The sequence below is a fragment of the Rana temporaria genome, chromosome 5 (assembly GCF_905171775.1).
Source record: "Rana temporaria chromosome 5, aRanTem1.1, whole genome shotgun sequence".
NCBI lineage: Eukaryota > Metazoa > Chordata > Amphibia > Anura > Ranidae > Rana > Rana temporaria.
Genome location: NC_053493.1, coordinates 81118532 through 81139834, shown reverse-complemented (window position 1 = coordinate 81139834; position 21303 = coordinate 81118532). Strand labels below are relative to the sequence as shown.

Here is a 21303-nt window from a genome sequence, read left to right as displayed (position 1 = left end):
ATGAAAGAGGCCTAAGGCTTGTACACATAGGCTTCAAACTGTATACAACCAATGCATACTGTTACAAAGCATTTTTTCAGGACAAACTAGCAGTCAAGGTAAAAGAGAAAGAAAAAAATGTAAAAAGCAAAGTTTCCTATAATTTGTAGCTTGGTGAATATTACTTGTTCTTCTTTACTCTAACTTAAAGTGGAGGTTCACCCTAAAAACTAATTTTTAACATTAGACTAAGCATAGTAAGGGCATTTACATTCGGCAGGTCCTTTTTTTTCTTTCTCCTCCGTACATACCTTTATATTCTGATTTGGTCCAGGGCTTCCGCGTTCTGATGACTCCGGGACTGGGCGTTCCTATCCCTGCCTCAGGGTTCCGATGACTGCGGGACTGGGCGTTCCTATCCTTCGGTTCGATGATTGACGGCTTGTGAAACAGGTGACCTGTCGCACAACGCGTGTCACCAGATTCCCAGAGATAGCCGAGCTGCGAGTCGGCACTATACTGCGCCCGCCGTGTAGAGCTGACTGCGCAGGCGCCGTATAGTGCCGCCTCGCAGGTCGGCTATTTTCCGACATCTGGTGACGCGCGTTGTGCGACAGGTCACCTGTTTCACAAGCCGTCAATCATCGAACTGAAGGATAGGAACGCCCAATCCCGCAGTCATCGGAACCCGGAAGCCCTGGACAAAAACAGAATATAAAAGGTATGTACGGAGAAAAAAAAAAATTACCTGCCGGAAGTAAATGCCCTTACTATGCTGGCTCTGCTAATATTAAAACTTTTTTCTTGGGGTGAACCCCTGCTTTAAGAAAATAGGGCTTATTATGTACATCAGCCCTAAAGCAAATGTAGCCCATGCAAAATTTACCATGAAAACAATTCAAAAAACGATTTCAGGACTCTTTAACCAACGCACTATCTACATAATTAGGTATATAATGCCGATACGGCATAACAATTCTATATTTTGGGATTATCTTTATGTGGAATAAAGAAGGCAGAAGCAATGAGAGCAGAAAAAGAAGGAGGGGGAGATCGAGTATTAATAAAACTCCACTTCTTATGCCGCGTACACATGGTCGTTTTTTGTCTTGTAAAAAAAACGTTGTTTATTATCCTGAAAAAAAAAGCGAAGTTTTTCCAACTTCATTTTAAAAAACGACGTTGCCCACACACCATCGTTTTTTCAAAATGCTCTAGCAAAGCGCGGTTACGTACAACACGTACGACGGCACTCTGTTCCATTCAAGCTCCCATCTCATAACTTGCTTCTGAGCATGCGCGGGTTTAAAACGTTGTTTAAAACGTCGTTTTAGCCCACACTTTACAACACAAAAAAACGACATTTTCAAAAACGACATAAAAAATTGAAGAATGTTCGAATTTTTTTCAGAAGACAAAAACGACGTAAAGCCCACACACCATTTTAAATGACGTTTTTTAAAACGTCGTTTTATTTCATCACAAAAAACGACCGTGTGTACGCGGCATTAGATCTGAATTAATGAAAATTCAAATACGTAATAACTCATTTGCCTTCATTTGTAGAACTCCAAGTCGCCGTTTCAGTCCCAATTTCCATTACTAAACATTTCAATGTTTTCTTTGTTGGCTAAATCCGTGGAAAATGGCCATGTATTTGTATTATAGCAATAAGTAGTTTCTTTATTCTAAAACACAATGTAAATAAGCTGCAGATTTTTATGTGAGCCTGACCCTGGAGAGTTCGTCGTCTCCACCGGGCTGAAATTTTCTGCCTGCTCAACACAATGGTTGAAAAGAGCCAGTCCCTGGAGCTCAAAGTACAGTGGCTCAGTAATGAAAATAAAATTAAGGAAGTCCTGGGGATTGCAGTGTCACACAGATTAATGTTCAAATCACCGGGAGCTAGGAATCTAAACGTCTTGCAATTAGGAAAAGCAGACTTCTTGCTGGGAAGTTACCAAACCGCTTTCTTAAGGTCTCACACGCTTTTCCTGCAGCACATCAATTGTACTGGAAAATTCATCAGCGACGACGAAAAGAAGACACTTCTGATGAAAGTTTGAATTTCAAGGACTAACTTTACCAACCAAAGACAGAGTATGTGCTACACACTTTAATAAAGAGCTAGAAAATGCTGCAAGCGTCCAAATATCGCCAGAGTTTTAAGCTGAGAAACTAAATGTTAAAGCCAAATTCCACATTAAAAAAAATAATACATACAAGAGAGATTTTTATCCCACTAAAATGATTTGTATTCCTTTCCATCCAGTTCTGAGATCTACCCAGCTCTGCCTCAACCAGCTTTGTCTAGCACGCATGGGTCTCCAAACTTAAACAAAGGACCAGTTTATTGTTCTTCAAGCTTTAGGGGGGCCGGGTTGTGCCCAGTAGGAGTGGACATTTTCCTGGCATCAGTGGGGAAAAAACATTGTCACATTTGGTATTAGAGGGAGGAACAGTGCCCCGTTGCTGGTATCATTGGGAGGAACAGTGCCCCGTTGCTGGTATCATTGGGAGGAACAGTGCCCCGTTTGCTGGTATCATTGGGAGGAACAGTGCCCCGTTTGCTGGTATCATTGGGAGGAACAGTGCCCCGTTTGTTGGTATCATTGGGAGGAACAGTGCCCCGTTTGTTGGTATCATTGGGAGAAACCGTGCCCCGTTGCTGGTATCATTGGGAGAAACCGTGCCCCGTTGCTGGTATCATTGGGAGAAACCGTGCCCCGTTGCTGGTATCATTGGGAGAAACAGTGCCCCGTTGCTGGTATCATTGGGAGGAATAGTGCCCCGTTGATGGCATCATTGGGAGGAATAGTGCCCCGTTGATGGCATCATTGGGAGGAATAGTGCCCCGTTGCTGGCATCATTGGGAGGAATAGTGCCCCGTTGCTGGCATCATTGGGAGGAATAGTGCCCCGTTGCTGGCATCATTGGGAGGAATAGTGCCCCGTTGCTGGCATCATTGGGAGGAATAGTGCCCCGTTGCTGGCATCATTGGGAGGAATAGTGCCCCGTTGCTGGCATCATTGGGAGGAATAGTGCCCCGTTGCTGGCATCATTGGGAGGAATAGTGCCCCGTTGCTGGCATCATTGGGAGGAATAGTGCCCCGTTGCTGGCATCATTGGGAGGAATAGTGCCCCGTTGCTTGCATCATTGGGAGGAATAGTGCCCCGTTGCTGGCATCATTGGGAGGAATAGTGCCCCGTTGCTGGCATCATTGGGAGGAATAGTGCCCCGTTGCTGGCATCATTGGGAGGAATAGTGCCCCGTTGCTGGCATCATTGGGAGGAATAGTGCCCCGTTGCTGGCATCATTGGGAGGAATAGTGCCCCGTTGCTGGCATCATTGGGAGGAATAGTGCCCCGTTGCTGGCATCATTGGGAGGAATAGTGCCCCGTTGCTGGCATCATTGGGAGGAATAGTGCCCCGTTGCTGGCATCATTGGGAGGAATAGTGCCCCGTTGCTGGCATCATTGGGAGGAATAGTGCCCCGTTGCTGGCATCATTGGGAGGAATAGTGCCCCGTTGCTGGCATCATTGGGAGGAATAGTGCCCCGTTGCTGGTATCATTGGGAGGAATAGTGCCCCGTTGCTGGTAGCATTGGGAGGAAGAGTGCCCCGTTGCTGGTAGCATTGGGAGGAAGAGTGCCCCATTGCTGGTATCATTGGGAGTAGTGCCCCGTTGCTGGTATCATTGGGAGGAATAGTGCCCTATTGCCCTAGCGTCTCTTATCAGTGGGTCAAGAGTTACGTAGATAGTTGCCATGATCCCTATTTAACTGTGAAGAACAAACCCCCATTATATGGGACTTTAAAGGCAACATAAGCATAGACTGTGCAAAAGTATAAAAATCACAACGTTTATTTAAACATCATTTAAAAGTTAGAAAAAACTTGTAAAAACAAATAGAATTGGGCTGTATTCACAAAATAAATCCAACAAAGTACACAGCAGTGTATCAACCCCTGGCATGTAGTTATTGTGGGCCTTCTCTACCCCACAGATGGAAATATTGGGACGCATAGAAGATCCCATGGGATAGAAGACAAGTACAAGACGCGTTTCGAAAATATGCTTTTCTTCTTCAGGGATACATGAAAATAAAAGTGGTTCCCAGTCTCTAAAATAAAGTAATCAATATCAATACAAGCCATATATTCATACATGGTTTGTTTTCTTCTGCAGTTAAGTAACACTTACAGGTCTTGTCGCTCCCTTAGCCAGTGACTGAACAACGAAATACTCCTATCAGTATTTACACTGTGAAGACATGAATTATGCAGCACACCTGATTGGCTCTTCATGCTGTTTCTCTCTCCCCAAGTCTGAGCTCTACTGTACAGGAGGCTGCAATAGGCTTCTACCAAGTCAAATTTGTAAGTACCACCGCAACACACAATATGCAGACATAAGTTACTGTTCCATTAACATCAAACAAGCCTGTCCTGTAAGAGGTTAAAATAAGGCTACGTGAGATCAGCAGTGCGGAGATGCAATACAGGATGAAAAAAGGTGAAACAATTATGCGATTAAAAAAAATGCACTTGTTTTATTATCCACAGGGCTTTAGCGAACTAAATTTCATTCAGATAGTGTTTGCATATACTTCAAGTTAAAAGATACTTTACTAAATAAAGTACAGGTAGGGGAGATATCAGGCAATGTTCTCTGAATATGTATGCAAATTCCGCTCTAAAAAAAGAAAAAGTGCTTCTGGGTAATGCCATGTGTACTTAACAGACATGGAAAATATACATATACAAGTCAGACTATGAAGTGCTTGCTTCCTTGCTTCTAAGAATTGACAGATTTATAGAATTAATATATTTCATGGCTGGGAGAAGTGGATGAACCCGTAGCAGTGAACCCGCAGCAGAACAGAAGTATCAGAAGATATTAATGATGATTCTATTAGCCCTCTTGCATATGGGTGGAAATAAATACAGTTTTGATATATATATTTTTATTTTTTTAATGGATCATACACAGGTGCATTGTTGTCCTCTATGAGACAATGCACATTAAATTCCACAATGTAGAGATGCATTTAAAAAAAAAAAAATTGTTTAAGTGCAGCAATTTATGCGTACACACAAGTGGCATATGCATTTGTACTCAGAGTCTCAGGTAATCGTGCTAGGGAAAGGTCTGAGGGGAAACAGGGAAATTGACCCGAGGTGTGCCGGGGTCACGTGGTAGGTATGCCTAAAAGGGGGCATACCCAAGTAGAAGAAGAAATAGTAAGAAAAAAGGGGTGGGTGGGACACAAGAAACCGTCGCCCAGAAGGAGGAAGGAGGGTGGGTTTAAATACCTCTCGACTCCTCCTACAAATACAGGCTGACCTGCAGTCAGCCTTACACTTGTACTCAGAGTCTCAGGTAATCGTGCTAGGGAAAGGTCTGAGGGGAAACAGGGAAATTGACCTGAGGTGTGCCGGCGTCACGTGGTTGGTATGCCTAAAAGGGGCCAAAAATAAACAGTAGGATGAGCTAGCAAAGAGATTGAAATGAAAGTAACCGTATGTAACCACAAGCCCTCAACGCAAGAATGCCTGTGACAGACATGTGGAACTGGGATATGTCCGGAAAAGTAAACTGACTACCGCCAAGCTAACTTCTCAACAACGAAAATACAGACCCCTCGATGAAAAGCAGCAGAACTGCACCTGTACTAAAAGCACGGCCCAGAGTGAATATTGAAGTGCTACCCTAGCTAGGCAGCAAGGAATGGCTGCGTGTCATGCCCTGTGCTAGCAGGGAAGGGAGTGCTAGGGAAAGGAGGGTGGCCTATCTCTGAGTACATCCGCAAAAGTCTGGCGAACCAGACTGTACTGGGCACCAGCTTGAAAAACCTGTTGAGCTGAAAAGTGGCAAAAGAACCAAACTGCAAGTAGGTACAGAATGTTTGTGAGAAAACAACCCAGGATACTGAGATAAAAACGCCTGGAAGATATCCCAGGTCGAGTCAAGAGCTACTAGGCTGAATTGAAAAGGACTTGAGATCAAGCTTTGTCTGTAACAAAAGAGAAGGCCGTATCGGGCGGTTCAAGGAGGGCTAGCCACCATGTATAGAACCCGTACCGGAGAAGGACGGATGGCGGCAAAATCTTTCATATCCTGCCCGTCACATGAATTCTGCAAACAAGAACAAAACGGCAACAAAAAAACCGACCGAAGCGACGGCGTCTGCATATATGTGCAGAAATTGAAACAATGGTAAGAAGATGACAAAGAAGACTTTTTAGCATGTACAGTGTATGTGAGTATTCACAAGGTCTTTACAGAACATAACAGGAAGCAGCAAAATGCTGTATATACAAATCAGTAAATTATTGTGTCCAAGTGCAAAAGACCTTTTTGGTATGTGTATGGTCGACGCCACTCACTAATTAGAAAAGGTGACTTGATGGGGAAATTTTTTTATAACGTTTGTATGGCAATTTGCCCAGTAAAGGGGCATGTAAATTCCTTCCATGATTAAGGGCCCTTTCACACGGGTGTCCGTAAGCTCAGCGGGATCGCTCCATATATCCCCGCTGAGCCGGCGGCTGACAGGGCGGTCCCTGCACACTGTGCAGGGACCGCCCTGTCTTTTCTCCGCTCTCCCCTATGGGGGGATCAGATGAACACGGACCGTCTGTCCATGTTGATCTGATCCGATCCGCAGACGGAAGAAGAAATAGGACATTCTTCCGTCTGCAAATTCGGATCTTTGCGGAGGCGGGTGATTACGGGTGTCAGCGGATGTTTATCCGCTGACATCCGCAATCACATAGGGACCAATGTATGTCCCTTTTTCATCCGCAAACGGATGGATGAAAAAGCGGACATACGGTCCGCACGTCTGAAAGGGCCCTAAAGGGAGAAAAAAAAAAAAAGATTGGTATTAGTGCTGTACAAGTGTTTTACATTGATTTAGAATGTGAAATGCCACAGAATTGAGTAAAGTATCATAGAAATGGTACTCCGCACCATCTATTATGCCTCGTACACACGACGGGAAAACTGCCATGTTTGCTTTTTGTCTGGAAAATCGGCCGCGTGTATGCTCTATAGCAGTTTTCCCGATAAGAAAACTGCCCGCAAAAAAATTAGAACTAGCTCTCTTTGTTCCCCGTCGTGATTTCCGGCGGTCTATTTCCCGTCGCAAAAACCGCTCGTGTGTATGCTTTTCCGAGGGGGAAAAAAAACGTGCATGCTCAGGATCAAGTATGAGACGGGAGCGCTCGTTCTGGTAAAACTAGCGTTCGTAATGGAGATAGCACATTTGTCACGCTGTAACGGACTGAAAAGCACGAATTGCCTCTCAAAAACTTTTACCAACACGAGGATCAGCAAAAGCAGCCCAAAGGGTGGCACCATTTCAATGGAACTTCCCCTTTGTAGTTCCCTTCCCTGTTAGTAGCGGCATGCTCAGTGCGCCTGATGTCTATGGCGCATGCACCGTAGACATCGGTGGTGCTATTCTTTGCAAATATCTCCTAAACCTTTTAGGTTTGGGAGATATTTGTTGCACCTACAGGAAAGCCTTAATCTAGGCTTACCTGTAGGTTAAAGTGGTTGTAAAGGGTTTACTACCACTTTAACCTCCCTGGCGGTATGATTCTGTCAGAAAAAACATGCTAAAAGCGGTACCATTATTTGCAAGGAAATTTGGCGTTTTATATTGTAGGTCTGTAATTTTTAGAAATAACTCACTTAAATCTGACCAAACAAGCTTCTAATAGGCATCCCGGGTATGACATTTTTTTAAAAACAAAATTATAAATTATAATATAATAAATAATTATAAATAATTATAACAAATAATAATATAATTATAATAAAAATTATTCAATAATGTAATCAAATCAAAATCACTGAAATTTGCTCAGTTGCAGAATTGTTGCTGTCATTATTTTTTTTTTTTTATGACGAATTTCCCCACAAATCGCTATCGCACAATTCTGCAAGTGATTATAATTTATTATCGCTGTTCTTTAGCTGATCTAAAACTATTTTTGACATAAAGGGACACTTTTGGTTGCTATGGACAATCTACAGTTTGCAGGGAGAAAGAAACGTTTTTATTATATAAAATGACATGCATGACACAGGACAGACCACTAGGGACAGGGGGGGTGTGTTTTTTTTTACATACAGTACTGTAATCTATAAGATTACAGTATACTGTATGTAAGGTGTTTGTTTACTTTTTTGAATTTGGCGCCGTTCTCCGTCCCCGTGCGTCGTAACGTCGCAGGGAACGGAGATCGGCGTCACACGGAGGCACTGTGTGAATCGAGCGAGGTCCCGCTCGCTCACACAGCGCGGTGGCATCGCTGGATCCAGGGACAAGGTAAGTAACTTGTGCCTGTGGATCTAGCGAGGCAAGCCCGTGGCTGACACGGGGTTACCGCTCGCAGCAGGAAAATCTAACCCCGTGTCAGACACGGGAAGACCGCCAGGCAGGTTAAGCTGGAGGGAGTTGTGGCTTGGCTGGGGCTCGGGCCGAGGTAGTAATTTCACACATCCACAGTCTTGTAGTAATGTGTGGCGCATAGGAGCCTTTTTTGTCTTATGGACCTGCGGGGGGCACGCAGTCAAGCGCCCCATGTGAATGGACCCACAACTCCATGAAAAATATTTGTCCAGCATAGGAAATGGGCATTCATTCAGCATAGGAAACACAGTAAAACATTTTATTTTATTTTTTTGCCCGATTTGTACAGAAAGAATACGCATGTACTTGTATTGTGCGAATTGCTATGCAATATTTTCATTAGGGCACCCCTAAAGAAAACTAAAGGCACCCTTGGTTGAAAAAGGCTGCTCTGGTGTATGAAGGAAGTTGAACTTGAACAATGATGCCGTTTTTATGTAGCAATCTGCTTGCATTTTTCTCCACAGAGTAACAAAAAGACTACATGAGATGGCCAGCACTGGGAAATCAGCAGAAAACAAATCATACACCCAGACCTGAACCATGTTAGACCTGACATAAAGCAGCTCCCTCACCTCTCCTCCCTGGTGTGGCTGAGAGGAAACACATGTGCAAGTTACCTCTATAAACAGCTGGCAGGAGCTGTAAATCACCAAGCACATTATTACAACGATCTTCTGCCCCACTCCCAAACACTGCACACATTCTACAAATACTACACCAGAACACCATCAAATAAACAACACAGAGTAACTGAAATGATAAACCTTCACATTCTAAGAACTACTCTACTCCAATGCAAAACATGCAGGATGTACCCTTATCAGTAAATACAACCAATGAAAATGGTTCTTTTCCTGCTGCGTCAATGGATAGCACATTAGAGCTGCACGATTCTGGATAAAATGAGAATCACAATTTTTTTGCTTAGAATAAAGATCACGATTCTCAGCGTAACATCTTTCAAATTATCCAAAGAAAATTGAGAAGAACTGTACGTGATACTTTATTTGCACCAACATATCATTTTTCAAGGACGAGCTTTCGGGGTGTGTCCCCTTCTTCGAGGTCCAAGCAGTACTGCAAATTAGGGTTGTCCCGATACCGATACCAGTATCTGGACCGATACCGAGTATTTGTGGGAGTACCTGTACTCCCGCAAATGCCCCCGACGCCTGAATAGAATACTTGCCCCCCCCGCCGCCGCATACCGCAAAGCCGCCGCTGCCGTGTTAATCAGCGTGCGGGGAACATTACAGGCAGCTTTCGTTTGAATAGCTGTATTCCCCGCCGCGCCGTGTATAGACACTCCCCCTTGCTCGGGATTGGACAAATCCGTCCAATCCTGAGCAAGGGGGAGTGTCTATACACGGCGCGGCAAGGAATGGACAGCTATTCAAACGAAAGTTGCCTGTAATGTTCCCCGCACGCTGATTAATGCGGCAGCGGCATCATCATCTACTAGGTATGGGGGACATGGCTGCAATATATGGGGGGACATGGCTGGATATATGTGGGGGGACATGGCTGGATATATGTTGGGGGACATGGCTGGATATATGTGGGGGGACATGGCTGGATATATGTGGGGGGACATGGCTGGATATATGTGGGGGGACACGGCTGGATATATGTGGGGGGACACGGCTGGATATATGTGGGGGGACACGGCTGGATATATGTGGAGGGACATGGCTGCATTTGGGGACACGGCTGCATTTGGGGACACATTTTAAAAAAAAGTATCGGTATTCGGTATCGGCGAGTACATGAAAAAAAGTATCGGTACTTGTACTCTGTCCTAAAAAAGTGGTATCGGGACAACCCTACTGCAAATAAAAAAAGTATCACGGACAGTACTCCATTTTCTCTGTCACAATTACACTAATATGGCTACAATCACCCTAAATTATCCCAAACAATGTTGCTAACTTTAGGGTTTCTTTTTTTCTTTTTAATTCATTGAAGTGTATTTTCTACCCAAAAATTGCATTTGAAGGACCGCTGCGCAAATGCATTGTGACATATAATATTGTAACGACCGCCATTTTATTCTCTAGGGTCTATGATAAAAAAAAAATATATATATATATATATATATATATATATATATATATATATATATATATATATATATACACACATACACACACACACACACACACACATATATACATACATACACACACTGTAATTTTCTAGCAAAAAATACTGATTTTAACTTGAAAGCAACAAATGTCAGAAAAAGGTTTAGTCTTTAAGTGGTTAAACTGCCCTCATTTACAGACCGAAGTTCATCCCTTTGATCTAAAACAGTGATTCTCGAACGTTGTGCCATGGCACAGAGATTTGAAGGTGTGTCGTGGGAGTTTTGAAAAATATTTTGGGGAGATGTAAGCAAAGGCTAACAGCGGTTAGACCTACAGGGCAAGGGTTGGAGGCCTTGATGCCAGTCTGCGAGTTTCGGAGTGCAGCAGAACACACAGCTCCTGCCGGAAGTGGGTCACCAGGAGGAAATTATGCAACACGTTTCAGAGCATGCGTAGTCCATAGAGAGGCCACAGCACAACTTTAAGCTTTTCGAGAGCAAGAGCCCTGTACCAACTTCACCAGCATCTTCTATTTATGATGTGCCTGTATACTACCTCCCGCCAAGTGTTTTCACAAATTTGACTGCAAAAGTGAAAATACATGTAATATTTCGTAAGCAGCTGGACTAAGAAAGGGAAGGGCAACACGTGGGACCAGTCAGATGCAGAGAATAAAAGAGTAGACAAGAGGGAGCTGAGTGATAAAATCATCAATCTGTTTCTGCCCCATCACTATCCAATCATAGGCTCTGTAGTGAGGAGTAAGGTCATCTGACTGGCTCTGCTCCCTGGCGGGGCTGTGAAAGTCCCAGGACTTGGTGGCCAGAAAAACAATTCCTTCAGCATGCAAAACAGCTCCCACAAACGGTTTGTATTTCAATATTGTGCTTTGATTTTTAGAATGTGGATGGATTAAAAAAAAAGTCTACTACCTATTACAGCGATTCTGGAAAACTGGATTCCTATTGGCTTTAAATGATATGGACTTTTACAGGGAGAATTTGGTCAGTGCAGAGCTTGTCAGTATAGGAAATAAAGCACACGTCCATTTTATTTATGAGTGGTTCCTGTGCTTAGTGCAGGCTCCTTGGAGGAATCCTCTCTTTTTTGGGCTGCAAGCGTGGTAGCAGACAGATTCCAATGCAGTACTAAGCACTTTTCAAAGCTGTTATCTAGTCAACAAAAAACTGGAGCACACCTCTCTTGGTTGAATAATACATTATAGTACAACTCATTGATGGGCATTCTGAAAATGTTTTATCTTGGGGTTGGTAGTGAACAGATAAAGTAACTGTCATCTTCTCATAGCAAGTTCAAATGAAAAAAAAAAAACAATAAAAAAATAAATAAAAAACAGCAAACAAATAATGTGTAGCCGTTTAGCAGTCGTGAATGAATAGGCGGTTCTCAACCGTTTGCCCACCATTTGTCTAGCATGTACGTTTCCTGCAAAGCTTGTGTTTTTTTCCCCTTCTGGGGGAGGAGGAACTGGCTTTCCTAACTAATGGCCCTCATTACTTTCAATGCTGCCCATATGACCTTCAACCTGCTAGCAACTCTGCACTCTGCTTTCTTCAGGCAATAAGCAAAGCTGAAGTCAAGGTGTCAACTGCAATCAGCTTCGGGCAAGAACATGACACCAGAACCACTCATTTTCAGAGCCACCTTCCTACATAACTCAAAGTGTATGATCCTAAAACATAAAATACAACAAAAGCATGCAGGAAAAAAATATATATATATACATTTGTTTTTACATGAACAGACAGCATATTAGCCCCTATTAACATTACTGTAATTTATGTTTTTTTCCACGCATTGTCGCACTTTATACATAGGGAAACCCATTTATTTCCATGGGCTTCCCTACACACGACAAACATGGTAAAGAAGCGAATGCATCGGTTTAATATTGAAGCTTTAAAGTGGTACTTACTTGTTTGGGGTGCCAAATGAATGGCACCGTAGGAGCGGCAGAATTTTGAGTGCATTCATGCGCTACAAACAGGGATGGACTGGCCATTGGGACTACAGGGAGTTTCCCGATGGGACGATGGCTCAGTGGGCCGGCTTCAGTGACAGCAGACTGCCACCCCCCTCCGCTCCATTGTCTCTCCCTTCCCGCATCGCTAACCTCCTCTCCCTCCTTGCAGCGCTCAACTGGAGGGAGCAGAGGAGCAGGGGGGACAACAGAGGAGCATGGGGGAGGGGACAGACAGCTGACTCAACAGCTATGGCCTGGGTGAGTTTGTCACTTCTGCCTAATCTTGTCCCATAAGGGGGGCAGCGAACTGATTCTTTGCCCCGGGTGAAATAATGTCTAGCTTCCCCACTGGTACTGCCTATAAGAGTACCAGTCGTTCTACTCTAAAAGTAAAATGGCAAGTGAAGGGGGAGAGGGGGCTTGGGTGGCCGAGAGGGGGGGGGGGGGTGTGGGAGTTGTCCGGCCGCCATGGGAGAGACCTGTCAAAGTGGGCCAGTCTGGATGAAGTCCAGGGCCAAATTTGTGTCCCAGTCCAGCCCTTGGCTACAAAAGTGAATGTGGGCTTTATGCAGTGTGGTATGTTGCAGCCAAAAACAAACACAGGAGGCCCTGAGCTCATGAGTCGGCACACAGGCATGTATGAGCTTTATTATTGAGTATATGTAACATTGCATCAGCAAAATAACTCCTGGGTCAGACACAGTTACTGCTTTATTCCAGTAAGCAACATTATACAGTAAAACCTTGGAATGCAAGCATAATTCGTTCTAGAAACGTGCTTGTAATCCAAAGCATTCGTATATCCATTGGTTCCTGCTGCTCTCAATCAAATCCTGTGACACAGGAGGGCGGTGGGGGCGAGTCTTGCCTTCTGTGTCAATGGACGCAGCAGTAGAACTGGGGACTGAGCCTGCACGGGGGCCCCCATGAAAATCGGCTTTCCATGGGGGCACCCAATGAAGGCAGGGGACCTCAAAAGAAAAAGGATTGGGGCTGCTGTGTATGAAACCATTGCACAAAGCACATAAGTGTAGGCAAGTCTGTTATTTAACTACTTGAGCTCCGAAAAGGTTTATCCCCCTTCATGACCAGGCCATTTTTTGCTGAAACTGATAATTGCGCGGATGTGCGACGCCGAACCCAAAGAAAATTTATTTCCCCCCCCCCCCACAAATAGCGCTTTCTTTTGGTGGCATTTCCTCTGTGGTCTTTATTTTTCACGCTTTAAACAAAAGAAGACCGACAATTAAATAATAAAATAAAAAAATATATATTTCATACTTACTGCTGTAAAACAAATCCAATAAAAAGAATATAATTTCTTCATGAAATTTAGGCCAATATGTATTCTTCTACATATTTTTGGTAAAAAATCCCATTAAGCGTATATTGATTGGTTTACGCAAAAGTTATAGCGTCTACCTACTATGAGATAGATTTAGGGATTTTTTTTCTTCTAGTAATGGCGGTGAACAGTGACTTATAGCGAGACTGCGACATTGCGGCAGACAAATTGGACACCTGACACTTTCTTTTGGAGAACAGTGACACCAATACAGTGATCAGTGCTTAAAAATATGCACTGTCAATTTACTAATACACTGGCAGAAAAGGGGTTAACATCAGGGGCAATCAAAGGGTTAAATGTGTTCCTAGGGAGTAATTACTAACTGTAGGGAATGCGCTTGTACTGTGAGAAGGCAGAGATCCATGTCCCTGCTTAGCAGAAACACAGGATCACTACCTCCCCTTCTTTCAGAACGGCAATCTGCCTTGTTTACATAGGAAAACTGACGTTCTGCTTCTCTCTGAAATTATTAGCCCGCATATATATATATATATATATATATATATATATATATATATATATACCTTAAGGGTTACTTGCCAGCAGTTGCCCCACCCAACCCCTACCACACCCTCATAAAATGTAATTGTTGATCGTCGCCTTCCCATCCATCTCCAGCTGGATGGGGTGGTGATGGTTGGCCTGTTCCGCCCCCTAATATTGAAATATTGAGCACCAGCCACCACTGGTCATTTGAGTTGATGACTGCCTCCAGTAAAATATGGAAAAGTAGGAGTTCTATAGGTTCACCTATTATTTTTTTGAGTGTAGTGTACGATTGATTTCATTCAGATTTTAAGTGGTTTACCTAAAAAAAAAAAAGCTTCAACATATATAGAGCAATATATTTTTAGCAACACACATCAATGATACAAAGATGAACTATGACGCCCATCTTACCTGAATGGGAAAGATTTTCACAGCTACATATTCATTCATCAGCCTTGCCTTCCAAACACAGCCGAATCGGCCCCTTGCCTTGAGTTCCAATAACTGCAGGGGCTTGAGTCCAGCTAATGGAGATGGCGGAGGTGGCCCTGGATCCTACAGAGATAGACAAAAAACGCCATTGATCTTTTTATAAGCAGCATAAGCTTCAACTAACCTCTATTTCTACAAGTTGTTAATTAGCTTAAGTTGCACAAATCCATTACCTGCAATGACCTTATACTTATGTGATTTTTAAGTCACAAAGTCTTCATTAGTCCAACCATACACACAGAAAAAAAAAAAAAAATGTATTTTAAGGTTCCAAAGAATGAAGACTTCACCGGAATGTGACTGATTAGGATGGAGTTCTATTGAATGAAATATTTTTAACTGGCCTACACTGTTGCTATGGAAACTAAGAAAACATAGAATGGAATGGTGCACATACAGCATGAAAGTGGGGTATTCATTTAATTGTTTTGGCAAGCTTACTGAAGCAGCTAGGCCCTCTGCAAATCATGTCAGTTATGGCGAGACCTGTTTGATGAAGTGCTTCTACTTACACAGGCCCCTGCCGCAGTCAGGCCATAAAGCTCTCGATATAAAGCATGTAACATTTTATAGTCAATTAGCACTTTGGAATTAAAGGCATAGTAATCGTGATCCATTTACTCAAAAACAGCCATGTAGCGATTCCACAAAACGTGCTCTTAAATTACATTTAATGTCAGGAGATGGTTCGGGCGCAAGAAAATAAGAATCTTGTATTGATTCACAGCTTCTGGAGATGAAGGCTTGGCTGATAAAAGAGAAGCAAGTACTAGCTCACAGAAAGTATTAGCATATATCTAGATGAATGAAAATCAATAATGTTATTATACAAGCTTTAAAAAAAGGACAATAAACTCAGGGATAAAATATTACAATGTAATTCTGGACATTTTTTTTTGTACCCCCAGACAACTGCCTGAGTCAGGCTTTGTTGATAGGCTATAAACTGATTAAAACACTTTACACAAACATTTTGATGCGAATCAAGTTCTTGCTGCAGCAGTGGCATTTATGTGACTAAACCATGGCCAAGTATTTACATACTCCCAACAAGCAGTAATAAAAACCCTCATTAATCCCTGTATCTGCAAGAATGGCGGTGCAACTCAACCTCAAAGTTCACAGCAGAAGCACTGAAGTCTTGCTACAAGTGGTTCTCTCAGCAGATAAGCTTACCCAGTTCCCCTTCTCAGAAGGGACCCTGTAGGCTTCTAATCTATGATGTTAACAGAGCTCTGGGAGCAGAGGAAGCAGAGCTGCTGAGAGAACTACCGTATTTATCTGTGAATAACACGCACAGGTGTATAATACGCACCCTGGCCCGGATTCACAAAGACTTACGCTGACGTATCTAATGATAGGCCGCGTAAGTCCACGGATGCGCCGTCGTATCTATGCGCCTGATTCACAGTACAAGATATGCCTGAATTTTGGCTTCCTATGACCGACATAAGTCTCCTACGCCGTCGTATCTTGGGTGCATATTTACGCTGCCCGCTAGGGGCGCTTCCATTGATTTACGCGTTGAATATGTAAATGAGCAAGATACGCCGATTCACGAATGTAAGTTTACCCCTCATAAAGCAGGGGTAAGTCATGTTAAGATATGGACGTCGGAAACGTTTGGAACAGCCGTCGTATTTTACGTTGTTTACGTAAGTCGTACGTGAATGGGGCTGGGCGTAAGTTACATTCACGTCGTACACATTGAGCCGCCGTATCTTAGGGAGTTTATGCGACGTGATTCTGAGCATGCGCCGTTCGTACGGCCATGCATTTACATGGGGTCACGATTCATTATAATACAACACGCCCACTACCTGCCTACTTTGAATTAGGCGGGCTTACGCCGGCCCATTTACGTTACGCCAGCGCAACTATGGGAGCGAGTGCTTGCCTCTCAATGTTACGTCGGCATAGCGCATATGAGATGCGCTACGCCGGCACAAAGATACACCAATGTACCCGAATCTGGCCCCCTAACTTTAAGGGGGAAGTTTCAGGAAAAAAACTTTCCACGACCTCCTGCGTATAACACGCAGGCAGAGTTTACCCTCTATTTTCAGGGTAAAAAAGTGAGTGTTATACGCCAATAAATACAGTACTTGAGACTTAAATTCTTCTGCGGTGAATGAGGATGTATTTACTGCTTAGTGGTTTCAGAGGTAGATTCTCCAAACGTAATGACAGGAGATGACCGGAAGAAGTCCGATTAGGGAAGAAACCGGTCGACCGATAGCGTCATTTCCTGTCATTGCGTTTGGAGAATCTACCTCTGAAACCACTGTGTCCAGTACATGCTGTTTTAATCGTCTTTTAATGTAAGTGCATTACCTTCATTAAATCCTGGTAAAAAAGGTTTTACACTATTGTGGCATTTCTCCCTCATTTGGGGTATATGACCTGATGTCACGGTTTGAGTAAAAGAAACCGGACGTCTTCCCCAGTGGTGGCTTGAAGTTTCTGTTGAGTGGACCTCTTCACAAGCGTGGAGCTTTCCAGACATACAAGCCTAGGTTAACCCTCTGTAATAGGTGGTCAACGCTCTTTGGTAAGGGCTATTTTTTTATGGTGGTGGTCGCACAGGGTGAAGGAAGTGGGTGACAACATTCAAACTTTGTACTTGAACCATCTCCATAGAAAATAATAATTGATTATTTCCCCTCCAGCATTTTGTAGCTTGAGGCTTCAAGCTACGAAACGCTGAGGTGTGAATGGGGCCAAAAGCCACCAAACACCTGCCTAACATACGCCTTTATGGTATGCATGGCCTTATTATGAGCAGATTATACTTTAATATCAGGCACAGGTGACTTTGTGCTAGGATATGAAAAATATGGATTGATCAATGTTGTTAATCTTAGGCTGCAGATACTGTACGTGCATGTAGATTCAATTTATAACCGCTTCTATCTACTTCATGGTATAAATATTTGGCTTTGAGGCTAAAAGTCTGGCAACATGTATAACAATTCTGTTCACCTGCAGGATTTCTCCTTCTCCTGGGACACATTCTCCCTCTCTGGTTTCCCCGCTCCTTATGAGGCATAATCAATATGAAATAATACAAGTAATCTTGTCAGCTAATAGCTTATTGTGCATGGCACGTGCCCTTTGACACAAGCCCAAACCTGCATGACCTTGTCATGGGCAGATTAAGCACTTGCCTATTTTTCACATACATGTTAAAGTCAGCATTTTTTTTTATTAATATAAATTACTTAGAACCCCTAAAACATTATATATTTTCAGAAAGCAGAGGTCGGTGAGGAAATGGCGGCTGCTGCAATTGTTTTATGTTGCAAAACGATGAATGTGCAGCCATTTATTAAATGTAAATTTTCAGGAAAATAAATACATTTAAAGGCATTTTAGTGCACAAACGCAATATAATAACCATTTTTTTTGGTAAAAAATTAAAGATCATGTTGTTCCAAGCAAATATATACCAAACATGTTAAGATTAAAAATGTTGTATACCCATGAAACAGTAAAAAACGGTACCTAAAAATCTTTGTAGGCGATGCTTTAAAAGCCTTCACAGGTTACCAGAACAAAAATTGATAACAAAACATGCCTATACTTACCTGCTGTGCAATGGTTTTGCACAGAACAGCCCCGATCCTCTTCTTCTGAGGTCCCCCGCTGGCACTCTAGGTCGCTCCTCTTCATTGGCTGCCCCATGTAAAGCCCCTTGGGGCACCTGTGCGAGCTCCGTCCATTGACACAGACAACAGAAACTCTGCCCCCTGTCCCGCCAATGGCTTTGGGGGGGGGGGGGGCAGGTAGTGCTGCCGGTGTCCCGTGATCGGTCACAGGAGCTAAAGAACGGGGAGAGGTGTCTGTTCCCTGATATTGGGAAAGACGATCACTGACGTCACATGTCCAGCCCCGTCCCCCTACCGTTAGAAACACATGAGGTCACACTTAACCCCTACATTGCCCCCTAGTGGTTAACTTATGTTAATGACAATGGTCCCAAAAATGTGTCAAAGGTGTCCGTTGTGTCCGCCATAATGTCGCAGTCACGAAAAAAAAAAAAAAAAAGCTGATCACCGCCATTAGTAGTAAAAAAAAAATTATTAATAAAAATGCCATTAAACTATGCCCTAATTTGTAAACGCTATAAATTTTGCACAAACCATTTTTTTTTACCAAAAGTAGGTAGAAGAATATGTATCAGCCTAAACTGAGGAAAAAAAATTGTTCTTTTTTGGGGATATTTATTATAGCAAAAAAGTAAAAAATATTGCATTTTTTTTTCAAAATTGTCGCTCTATTTTTGTTTATAGCGCAAAAAATAAAAACCGCAGAGGTGATCAAATACCACCAAAAGAAAGCTCTATTTGTGGGGAAAAAAAGGACGCCAATTTTCTTTGGGAGCCACGTCGCACGACCGCGAAATTGTCAGTTAAAGCGACGCAGTGCCGAATCGCAAAAAGGGGCAAGGTCCTTAACCTGCATAATGGTCCGGGTCTTAAGTGGTTAAAGCGGATGTCCGCCGAAAAAAAAAAATATTAAAAGCCAGCAGCTACAAATACTGCAGCTGCTGACTTTTAATATCAGCACACTTACCTGTCCTGGAGTCCAGCGCCGTCCGCAGCAGAGGACGAGCGATCGCTCGTCACTCTGATGCTCCCACCGCCATCCTCGGTGAGGGAACCAGGAAGTGAAGCGCTCCGGCTTCACTGCCCGGTTCCCTACGGTGCATGCGCGAGTCGCGCCGTGCTGACTGGTTCCCGCTGTGTTCTGGGAGCTGTGTGTTTCCCAGAACACAACAGGGGGGGGGGGGGGGGGGGTGGACCTTGGGTTGGATCTGACTACCATTATTAATAGATAAGCAGCCAGACCAAAATCTATTCACTGTTGGGTACATACCATCCCTAAAGGACAATAAAACTATGGGATTTATCAACTGCAACAACATGCGCTAACAAATACTTTCCAATCGGTGTCCCGTTTTCATGAACATGACTACGCTAAACTGTTCTATATTGATCAGCCATTGTGGATTTCTGGAAATCTGAGCTCACAGCAGATGTGTTGCTAGATATTAAATAAAAAAAACTCCACTTAGACAATAGCTAGGAAAAAAATAATGTTCTCTTCGATATGATTTTCAATTAGAACCATAGAATATAATAACAACCTCCGCTTTCCATTCCTTCCAAGACTCTACATGAAACAGATGTAGATCCCACTGGCAGGAACAGGTTCATATTGTCACAACAAGGGTGTCTGACCTTCCTGTGAGACTCACTTACCTCATTAATGTCAACATGACCATAGGGAGGTTTCCGGTGGCGATACATCCAGAATGCCAGGAGAATGGCCATAGACAGGCCAGCAATGGGAAGCAGGGAATACACCAGAATGTTCAAGACTGACACTGGCTGCTGAGTCTTTGGATCAAATGTTTCTGAAAAGATAAAATATTAAAAGATGCATATAAGACATGTATTTATAATTGTTTGTTTAAACAAATTAAATATAACTTTTTTTTTTTTATATATAAACGGATGCTTATTTTGTGCAGCTAAACTGAGGTCTATATTGTAGAAAAAAAGAAAAAGCTATCAAGCTGTTGTTGCTACCATTACAATGAAGACCAAGTCCAGGAAAAGAGTCAAGCAGGCTGTGTATGATGGGCAGCGGACACCAATGTAGTAAAGTTTGACTGAAACAATGACGATTTTAGAAGGTTCCATCGAGAGGTTGCTGGTGGTCCTGAGCAGTGGAGGATTCGTCTCATGTTGGATGTGGCCTTATGCCGCATACACACCATCACTTTATGTGATGAAAAAAAACGACACTTTCTGTGAAGTAAAAAATGACGTTTTTGAAACTTCAATTTTCAAAGACGAAGTTGCCTACACACCATCGTTTTTCTCACAATGTTCTTGCAAAGTGAGGTTACGTTCCACCACGTTTTACCATTGAAGCTTGCTTCATAAGTAGCTTCTTGGCATGCGTGGATGAAAAAACGTCTTACAAAACGACGTTTTTTGCTACACACGGTCAATTTCTGTGAAGTACAAAGTGCACTTTTGAAAAACGACACATAAAATTGAAGCATGCTTCAATTTTTTTTGGTCGTTTTTTACAAGACATAAAACGACGTTTTCCCCCACACACAGTCAATTAAAGTGACGTTTTTAAAAACGTCATTTTTTTTCATCACATAAAGTGATGGTGTGTACGCGGCATTAGATCCAGCACCAAAGTCGCTCTCCAGACTCAGCAGGGTCAGATCACGGTAACATCTTTGCTAAACCACTGACACCAATGTGCTTTTTAGCCATCAGAAAGAGGCAGGGAGCATTCTTTCCACTCACCATCAGTGTAAAGGTTGTTATTGCCCACTGTCAAGAAGATACTACCTTGCACACCAATGAAAGGAGTCCCCTTCTCCCACTGACTAGCAATGTATTATGTAAGAGGGGCCTTATTCCACTAATCACCAATGTAAGGATGGACTAACTTCATTGACCTCC

At 43.1% G+C, this 21303-nt stretch overlaps 1 protein-coding gene across 1 annotated transcript in view; it reads right to left on the bottom strand.

Moving 5' to 3' along the window:
- ACVR2B (activin A receptor type 2B) overlaps positions 1 to 21303 on the bottom strand; it is a 226100-nt gene that overhangs the window by 36043 nt on the left and 168754 nt on the right. Inside the window, exons 4-5 of the mRNA XM_040352755.1 lie at positions 20074 to 20228; positions 14729 to 14872 (exon numbers count right to left, since the gene is read on the bottom strand). Coding sequence (XP_040208689.1) covers positions 14729 to 14872; positions 20074 to 20228 — 299 coding nt within the window. The remainder of the gene's footprint in view (positions 1 to 14728; positions 14873 to 20073; positions 20229 to 21303) is intronic.